At 43.5% G+C, this 9,954-nt stretch overlaps 1 protein-coding gene across 3 annotated transcripts; it reads left to right on the plus strand.

The window, feature by feature from the left end:
* Positions 1–1,295: 1,295 nt before the first annotated feature.
* Positions 1,296–9,091, plus strand: fra10ac1 (FRA10A associated CGG repeat 1). 3 transcript variants are annotated; one of them, XR_010877495.1, is made up of 15 exons: positions 1,296–1,401; positions 1,991–2,070; positions 2,205–2,297; positions 2,401–2,446; positions 2,618–2,694; positions 2,790–2,873; positions 2,988–3,072; positions 3,157–3,202; positions 6,445–6,558; positions 6,950–6,992; positions 7,203–7,342; positions 7,551–7,598; positions 8,120–8,207; positions 8,499–8,873; positions 8,963–9,086. XR_010877495.1 is itself a non-coding variant. In XM_067244893.1 (14 exons), the coding sequence occupies exons 1-14, from the start codon at positions 1,384–1,386 to the stop codon at positions 8,539–8,541; spliced, it is 1,005 nt and encodes a 334-aa protein (XP_067100994.1). In that variant the 5' UTR covers positions 1,296–1,383; the 3' UTR covers positions 8,542–9,091. The 3 variants fall into 3 exon arrangements, 2 of the variants coding, with proteins under 2 accessions (XP_067100994.1, XP_067100995.1); XM_067244893.1 differs by having other exon boundaries at positions 8,499–9,091; XM_067244894.1 differs by having other exon boundaries at positions 8,123–8,207; positions 8,499–9,091.
* The last annotated feature ends 863 nt before the right edge of the window (positions 9,092–9,954 follow it).

Raw genomic sequence — 9,954 nt, forward strand, 5'->3', positions numbered from 1 at the left:
GGTTAAATAAAAAGACAAAGGTTGATCGTTGAAGATTGAATTAAAATGTTATGGCAGCGATATCCTTCGATTCTTCAAACCTTACCAGCGCATACAATAATAGAGCAATGGTTAAGCTTATAATTAGACATAAATCCGTTTTATTATTGGTGTGTGACTGCCTCGACCATAAGAAAAGATGAAAGGGTGAAATCTCAGGGAACATGGTTAGAGAGAAAGCGATAGAGAGAAAGGAAGAGAGAGAGAGAAGCGCTTATTTTATGAGCGACGAATGCTGTTATTTATGCGCGCTCATGAACCGGAACGGTCTATTCACAAGGATGGGGAAAGCTGCCTCAATATCACGAAAAGTCTTGCGTCTTTTTGAAGCTGTTAACTGGTTGCCTATAAGAAGTTTATATTAAACTGAATATCTACATATATAAGTAGCCTAAGCAGAACAATGCGATGAGCAATAGATCCTTCTCGTTCAGTTGCCAAGTAATCACTGGACAAACATTAAATGTTCATCCTTTTCTGATTTGTTTTGGGGATATTATTGATCAGTTGTTATATGCTTCAACAAAAATAGTCGTTTTCCTATGTTGCTCTGCTCTCTCTCTTTGAAAGCACATTGAGTCAAATGCTGTGTCTTTGTTGGGTTCAATGAGTCTTCAAAGCTGAACAACAGTGGAGTTCTGTTCAAGACCGTGGAACAGTATCACCCCTGCCCACCCTGATTTCCTGAAGAGTTCAAATAGAGTATAAGGAAACTATTGTTTTCAGATTGGAATCTTTGCATTCCAGTAGATTGGCTATGACAAATTATGGGCAATCCATGTTTGTGCTGTATTTCCCATTGCCATATAAGTCCTACAGAAATTCAGTGTGTGACTTCATAGTTGAATAATTGCTATAGTTGCCTATGATTAAACACATCCTATTATACACTTCTTCAATCATAGCCTATTTGAGCATAAATGGAACACAGGCATAGGGCTATCCTATATTATTTTGTACCATAGCCTACAGCTTTTTAACGGGCATATGGGCGCAAAAACAACTTATATTAATGGAAAATCACTTTAGTCACATCAAAATCACGTGACCTACTGCGTTTGTTTGATCCATGGCTACGTCATCTATATGCGACTATAATCTTAATTTTATCTTCAAACTTTGGATACATTCTTGTCATACTTCTCTTTATAGCCTACTTATATGTATTTTTGTATTACAATGTATAGCTGTTTTCCGAACCTGAGAATACACTGCAAATGAGACATTTAGAGAATATCACTCTCATTCGTTCACCACTTTTTAACGTCGTCATCATTCCGCGTGTTGTAAACAGAATAGTCTCTCTAGCTTGCCCATCTGGCTAGCAGATATTTTGTGCACAATATGGACAATCTCGTTAAGGTAGTCACAATTGATTTCATGTTATAGATTAGACACAGTTGATAGCATTGTTTGCTAACTAGTTTGCTTGTACAATGGGTTTCTTTGTCAAAGCAGTAAGGGGTATAACGAAAGCTAGTCGACAGCAAATGCGCGATGTCTTTACACAATAGCATGTGCTACTAATTTTATAATTGATTTTTATACAGGTATGGCAGACTGAATTAACATAGTGACCTGAGCAATACTGCATTATCACATGGAGCTATAATCTGTTATAATCGGTAATGTTATGTGGAGTGTCCTTCAAGTTTTAGGACGACACTGACACTGCACAGCTTTGCAGTATTGCGTTTCCCTATTCTGCTGATGAGACCTTTCATAAAGCTGACTACAATCATAAACGTGTTTAGATGGCAATATGGGGACAGCTAGTTTGCCCTTCTTCTTTTTAGACATCAGGCGATAAGTACGTTAGCCAGCCAGACATATTCAGATCATGATAAAAGAAGCTCAAGGCCACTCCAAACACAAAACACCAAAAAGGCAAAGTTGAAGCCTGGTCTTCGAACATTAATGTTGTTGACACATGTAAGTTTTCCACCTGCAGGTGCATGGAGGTGGGGGCTATGACTCAGACTTCAGTGATGAGGACAGCCAGGGAGAGACCTCTCAGCGAGGGGTCAAAAGGTGAGTTGTGTGTGCACGTGCGTAATGGCTTATGTTATACCAAGACTTACTTTGCTTTTAGGTTAAATGCTTTTGTGTATGTATTTATGTATGTATTTATTACATGTTATGTCTTTACCATTGTTGAATGTCAGGAAGCGCGAAGATGAGCTGCTGCAGAAGCCTTTCCAGAAAGGCAAACACACCAAGGTGGCACACAGGACTGTGGCCTCTGATGAATGGGATCGGTTAGGAGGCCTATTTCACCAACATTGTTAAACATGGTAACCCGATGGCAATGGGGATGACTTTCAGCATGCTCATCTGATTGGTTGTTTTTTTTCCACACAGGGAAGAAGCCAGAAACAGGCGACACCACTTGATATCAATGAACGCTGTATCCTTCTCACGGGTCTCGGTTGTTAGTTAGGGAATGTACTGGAGGTGGTTTGGTAACTCATGTGTGGTTAGGGTTTACCATTGGGTATCATATGGCTAATCATTGGTAACCTCTCCAGAGACCTTAAGGTCAAATAAGGTCCCTATTCCTTAACACAGCTTTTACCAGTTTGAGAGGCATAAAAAGTTTGTTGGAGACTACATATTGTACTATGGGGGGAGGATGGACGATCTCAAGCGGTCCACGTGAGTTGCATCCCTTTTGTCGTTGTTTAAGAATAAGAGTGGTTAGTTGTTATATTAGTGTGTGTATTTGTATTTCTGTCCTTTGCTGACACTAGGGCCAATGATAAAACAGATATGGATGTGGTGCGTGAAAACCACCGCTTCCTGTGGAGAGACGATGACGAGGAGGATATGACATGGTATGTCTTCAGAACAGAACACGGAATGTCCACTAAATATGTATATTTATAATGTTAGTTCACGTCTGTTGACCTGAATGTGTGAGTTACTTAGATAATGTTTTTCTTTGTCAGGGAGAAGGAGCTGGCCAAGAAGTACTATGACAAACTTTTTAAAGAATACTGCATAGCTGACCTTAGCAGATACAAGGAAAACAAAGTAGGTCATTTTACATACATTTTCATTGTTACCTATTTTACTGGTATAGTGAAACTAATCAGAAAAATTCCTTTTTCATTTCAGTTTGGGTTCCGATGGCGTGTTGAAAATGAAGTGGTCTCTGGCAAAGGTAAAGTGGTTGTAGGATGTTTATAGCTGTGGCATAAATAGTTGTGTTCCAATTAGCTTTAAGCAATTAGCTTTTTAAACAGTTTGTACTATCTCCACTAGGTGGCAGTGGAGATTCAGCCAAAGTCTCCTACAACTACTTATCCTGCAGAAGTACATGTTCATGAAAGGTTTCACAGTTGTCACTTTCCAGTTGGTGACAGATTCATTTCAGATAAATCAAGCCCACCCAGGTATTTGATATTATTAGCAAGTTAATTGACTGAGGTGTGGTCACAAAGCCACTGTCACTTATCAGAGAAATATAATTGGCAGTGATCATGTACTACACAAAAAAATAATTACAAATCTACATTTGGATGAACTCATTCTCAGCACTTTCCTTTTTCCTCTAGTTGTGCAAAAGCAAAGTAACACCCCCCTTCTCCCCCCTTGCAGAGAGTGTTAATCTTCCATTAGTGAATTAGGAGACAAACAGCACTACCCTACTATATATGTGTGGTGTGGGATAAAGATAGCCTTTAATGGGAAGTCTTAGTACCAAGCGAGAGAGTGAGCGTTGACACACTGTGTCCTGCATAAAGAGCACTGCTCTGATCTGTTTCCTCTTCAAGTCTGCCTCCTGAGAAAGCTGAATAAGCCAATATGGTGTTCCAGATTAAGCCCCTGTAATCTTCACCTCTCTGTTAGTTTGGCCCATGCCCCAGAGATAGTTTCCCAGGATTAAGAACTGACAGTCAGATCAATGAAGAGCATTGTGATGCCACTTAATAATCATACATTTTCTATGTTAACTAAAATAATTCCTCTACGATTGAGTCTCATAAACTACAGAGCTAACTGCTATACTCCACCAGAAATAATACCTGCAATATGGAAGAATAGGCTTAACTGGTGGACAAAGGTGATTCTCATTCTGATCTAGTACTCTGATCTGTATAATCATCTTATCCATCAAGCCCAGACCCATAAGCCAGTGCTGCACCAGGCCATAAGCAGGAGGTATTGCATCACGGCAGGGTGGGGTTGAGTCCTGACCCCTACATATTGATCTGGTGGTTACAGGGAGACGATGTATCATGGGGCATATTTACCCAAGTTAGATCATTACTGTTGCTGACCCAATAAGGAAGGAAGGATATAGTTTTCTGGACAAAGGTTAGGTTACTGTAGATCTCCTCTCTGTTCTGCATGTGGGTGTCTCAGGACATGCAGTCTGTATCCTGCCTTTGCCTTGTAACTGTATCTGCCCTGGCTGTGTGGATTGTTTTCTTCTGCCCTATTACAGACTCAGGCCACACCGTATGCCACCCTGAGTCTCCCCAGCCTTGCTTACACAAGTGTCTTAGCACAGCACAGCCTTATCCATAGGTGTGCTAGATTTGATTTGCTGTAGTCTGAAATGAAATGTAGACTGGCATAAAATATTATATTACTGCTGCTATATTAGTCACAGAGACCACTAGTTAGATTACTTCCAGGTTCCGTCAGAGACACAACCTTCCCAGAATGCATTGAGGCAAGTGTGTGTGTGCCATGTGACTCAGACCCCTGTGTCTGGAGCAGGTTCAGATGAAAGTGTCCTACGTCATTGCTGTGACGGCATCCTTCTAGCAATGGTTGGTGTCATCTGGGCAACATGACACTGGCAGGATTCCCAGTCACACTTCACATCCGCTCATCAGGGCTCGTGGAAGGGTGTAAAATAAGTCATTATTACGTCAATCAGGTGTCAATAATGTTGTTTGATGGTGATGAACCATTGCTTAAGGAATGTTGGGTAAAGATGTCTGTTATCAGTCCTGTGTTTCAGACACAGTCTGTTTGATATGACTGAGTTGGATGCGCTTCGTTCAAAGTCCCAGAGAGATAACTGCTCGTCACTGTGTGCTAAAGCCTGTCCATCATTGTGTTGAAACTTGGGAATACGAGGACCCGAGGGACTATCAAGACATGATTGCAACGTTTTTTGATAGAGAAACACTGTGACCCTGGAGTCTAGCCAAGTGGCTTTTGACCCAGGTCTACACTTTAAGGGACCCTCAGTCCCTGCATAGGATCCATGAGGCTGAGGGCCAAATATCCACTGTGAAACATGCAAGGCTCTCGTTTGACATATTAGTTCAATAGACGTCGGCATATTGACGACTCACTGGGATCAAAAGCAGAAACGTCCTCTTTCGCATATGAAGGGATGCTGCACTTGACCTAGTCCACTGGGAATGGTGCGATCCCCTGAGACAAGTCATGATGCCGACTCCACAACCATTCTCTGCTGCTCTGTTTGTGTCCTGTCACTACAAGGTGTGGGCTGGTCTGCTCTTGTGAAGAGATTACATATTACCAATATTGGATTGGTGTGGGAATCCCTCATGGCGTTCCCCTCGTAGTCCTCACATATTCCCCTGTATGTGTGGTGGATGACGTGAGCTCATCCTAATAATAATCCAAGAGGAACCCTGCTGACGTAGCCCAGGACGTCAGAACCATCAGACTGACAGGTGGGAGGAAGGGTAGCCCCGCCCACCTCAGGCTCATCTGACCTGGTGGCACCTGACAAATCTCCCGTCAGGCAAATCAAAATCTCCCAGGCCTTGAGCTGGAGGTCAGAAGAGGAGGCAGCTCCTAGTCCACCAGGCCAGGGATGAAGAGAGTCCCGCCCATGACGCATTACCCTCCCTGGGCCTGCTGCTCGCTGGAGAACCCCCCTCACTCCCCCTCCCTCTTCTGTTTCCCAACTCCCATTTACACGAACCCGACCCCTCTTGGCCTGTGCGATGCCCGGCAGCCAGGAATAGAAGCAGCACCTGGCCGCCGAGGGCTGGAGGACGGGTGGCCAAGCCGAAGGAGGGGCGGGGAGAGGATGGAACTCCAAAGTGATTAGCTCGAGGGTGGGAAGGTCAACTAAGCTGCCAAGCTGTTGATAGGAGGGCTGAAGGAAGGACTGGCAGAGGAGTAGGAGGAGAGATACAAAATAGGTGGAGGGAAAGGAAGACAGATAGAGATTAGTCAGCTGGAAAAGGCAACAAAGTCAGACTACCTGCCGTGACCTCATGGTGGAGTGGCATGGTGGAGGAAGGAGGGAGAGAGAGATGGAGGGAAGAGAGGGAGAACACGGTTCAGTGGAGTGATGTTGACTGGACCCATCTGGACCATGAATGTTTTCTTTAAAGGACATAAATATATGTTAATAAATATAAATAATGCCTGTGTGTGTTTTTATATATATATTTTTTTATACAGGTCAATTTATGTGTGGGAACAAGCGCTGTGAGAAACAGGAGGGCCTCAAGAGCTGGGAGGTGAATTTTGCCTACGTGGAGCAAGGAGAGAAGAGGAATGCACTCGTCAAACTTCGTAAGCTTTGTGTGTGTTGGTTAAACTGGGTCAGCTACAGTACCACTATGGCGGTGTGTTCACCCAGCTGTTTAACCAATCCTCTAGTCAGTAGTAATGATCCATACAGGATCACTAGTATCATGCTGGAGCCAATCCCATTAGAAAACCCTGGAGAGGATCAACTAAACTGGATTTGCCCTGGACATTCCACCAAGCCCCCCTAGTTACTCTTGTCAACTTTCCTTTAGTCTGCGTAGATTCAAGAGGTTGTCTCAGCAGTTGGACAGACATTACTCAAAATACAGTGGCCTTGCCTTAACCTCTGAACAACAGAGAACCCATTTGACTGATTCCTCATGAGGAAAGTGATGGTGATGAAGGTGCTCTACTGTCTCTTCTGTCTTTGTAGGACTGTGTCCAGAATGCTCCTTTAAACTCAACTACCATCACAAGTATGTTTACCCTTCTTTACATAACCCCCCCCCCAAGTAGGTTCTTCAGATTATTGATAACCATACACCCGTATATCTCTGCTCCGTTGATTGATAACTGTCAGAGGTGGTCTGCAGGTTAGAATAGTTCTCCCATTTAGCTGTGGTAGCTATATGTTTGTCCCACGATGACATGGTTGGCTCAAAGGTCATTTCTGACATCACTTTCAGGAGGAAGGAGGTGAAAGCCAAGAAGAAGGTGAGGAGGTCGTCTTTGGAGGAGGAAGGTGAATCCCAGTCCAAGAGATCCAAGTCGTCATCTCGCTCCAAGAAAAACAGACACAAAGACAAACGTAAGAGGAAACATAAAGGTAAGATCTCTTAGTCCCATGAAGAGAATGTACAGTACACTGGGAAAACATGCTTTTTCCAGCATACAATAAAGGCTAGCAAATTATTAGGAGTTTCCGATTGCTTAACAACGTTAGAATATGAGGTAGTTGTTGAACTTTGATCATTACTAGTCGGTGCTGTCAATGGTGGTGGAGTTGAACTGCTCTCCACTGTTCTTCCTTACAGAAAATTCCTTCTCGAGTGACTCTGAGGACTCCCAGCACTCAGACAAAGGTGCCTTTCACACTCACATGCACACAGGCTGACACACACACACACACACACACACACACACCACCACCTAAGAGGTTTATTATCTTACTCCCCCAGGGCAGTGGAGAATTCACTGGCCTCACTGAAATATAGCTGTCTCACACACACAACCACAGGCCTCAGAGTTAACTATCCGTTAAGAACCCCTAAAAACACACAAACCAGACTCCTAGGAGTCTCTGGTATGAGAATGTGTTAAGAGCCGTCAGCCAGACAGCACTCAATGTTTTTGCTGTGTTTCTAGAGCTGATGGTTAATTGTTGTTGTGTTCTTGAACACATGAGCACATATCCACACACTTGCTAAACAAACTTATGTTTTATAACTTCTCCATCATCAGATGTATGTTTTTCAGTCCCACTGCCAATTCCCCCCCCAGATACTAAACAATGGTAGAAATGGAGTAGAGTAGGAAATGGTACATGATCATTTCTACATGTTGGTGACTGCTGGTGACTGACACCTTTCTTAACCTCTCATAGCAGACGTTGAGGGCGGGAATGAGGCAGAGGGCCCGTCGGAGGCGGAGCACTGGAGCGGTCCCGCCCCTGCTGTGGAGGAGAAATCAAGGTAAAGATCTTCAGTGTGGCTGGAACAATAGATCTGACCCTCAAACTCCAGACAGAAGCATCTTTAGAAACTTCTAATAGATTTGAACTGGATAGTAATAAGCAAGATGACCGTCATTCCCTTAAGCCTGTTGTGAGAACACAAAGGGGACTGTTCGCAAATAAATGTATATAATATGTCTAGGTTAAGCTAAGCATGGACTGTTTGTCTCTGGACCCAACTTGTGTTCTACAGTGATATTGTGTAGAAGCTTCTGACCTCAAACTCAGTCATTTTTTCCTGTCTTTTTAGGGAGGAGGAGTTTGATGAATATTTCGAGGACATGTTCCTGTGAGTCCACTGGGCTTTCTGGAGTCCACCGACTCAGTCTGTGATTTGTATATTGTATATTTTTTGAGTTTTGTGACAGAATAAAATTCTTGTCTCTGTGAAACCCTCTGATTCAAGTATGACAATAAAACTCATTTAAGATGAACAGCACATTTGGACGTAGGAGACTCCTAATGAAAGGTGAATCTTAGAGGGGGGGAAGGACAGCATCTGCAGATGGACAGAGACAGAGTGGTGGAGGTGGCACAGTACCTTTCAATTCCTCCAGATCCTCCCAGCAGCCTGACTGGAGCTTTCTGCTCAATCCAAGGTCACTGTTCTGCCACAGCCGGAATGGTGCGTGTTGTTTGCCCCCAGATTAGCGACATTAGCGTTTAATCACTTCTAATTACTTTCTCTCCTTTTTCCCCCTCCTTCCCTCAAAGACTCCTTCTAAAGAGTGGTACAGTGTATGGGGTATCTCCGTGCCTGTCAGTGTGGTTGGTAGTAGCCGGTAGTGTAACTAATTGAACAGGTATCTGTTGTTGGATTGAGCCGATCCGTTTCTGCCCTCTGAGTGATTATGATTGAGTCAGACATAAAAAATCCCCCTTTCCAGTCACCGAACACTGTCAATGTGTCACTGTCTTTGTCAGATGTACAATTTTACATATGAGCGTTATCTTGACACTGTTCTCTTATTTAACAATGTGGTTTCACTGGTTGTAAAGCCACTCTTCAGACTAAGCTAGCTGACATGTGGAGAGTGCAGGAGAAGGTGGAGGACACGAAGGATGTACACACAGAAACACACCCTCACCTACAGCACCACGCTCAGAAGGAAACACCCTCACCTACAGCACCATGCTCAGAAGGAAACACACCCTCACCTTCAGCACAATAATCAGAAGGGAACACACCCTCACCTACAGCACAATAATCAGAAGGAAACACCCTCACCTACAGCACAATAATCAGAAGGAAACACACCCTCACCTACAGCACAATAATCAGAAGCGAAGAGTGTATTGTGGTCTCGGTCAGCTCCAGCTGATCGGCTTGTCCAGGGAGATGATCCAGCTTTATAGTAATCCCACAGCACGCCACAGGAGTCAAGGCAAGGACTGTGTTCATCTCAGCCTCCAAGGAGCCTCAAGTTCACCCATCTGTGTCTGTGTGTATGTGCCATGGGACCTACAGCCACATGCTACAGTAGCAGGTCTAAATGCTTCTCCTTAGCTGCTAAGATTGTGGTGTAGTGATATTCGTATTAGACATTGCGTAGTAAGGTACGGGACAAAAGCATTGGTATGGTCTCACAAACATGAGACCCTGATCCATTTAACTTTATTTATTGCTTTTATTTGTTTACAGAGTACTGCTTATGACACATACATACAGTAAAGCTCATTTCATAGGACATCAAATGTTACATTTC

This window comes from Osmerus mordax, chromosome 10, assembly GCF_038355195.1.
Source record: "Osmerus mordax isolate fOsmMor3 chromosome 10, fOsmMor3.pri, whole genome shotgun sequence".
NCBI classification, from domain to species: domain Eukaryota; kingdom Metazoa; phylum Chordata; class Actinopteri; order Osmeriformes; family Osmeridae; genus Osmerus; species Osmerus mordax.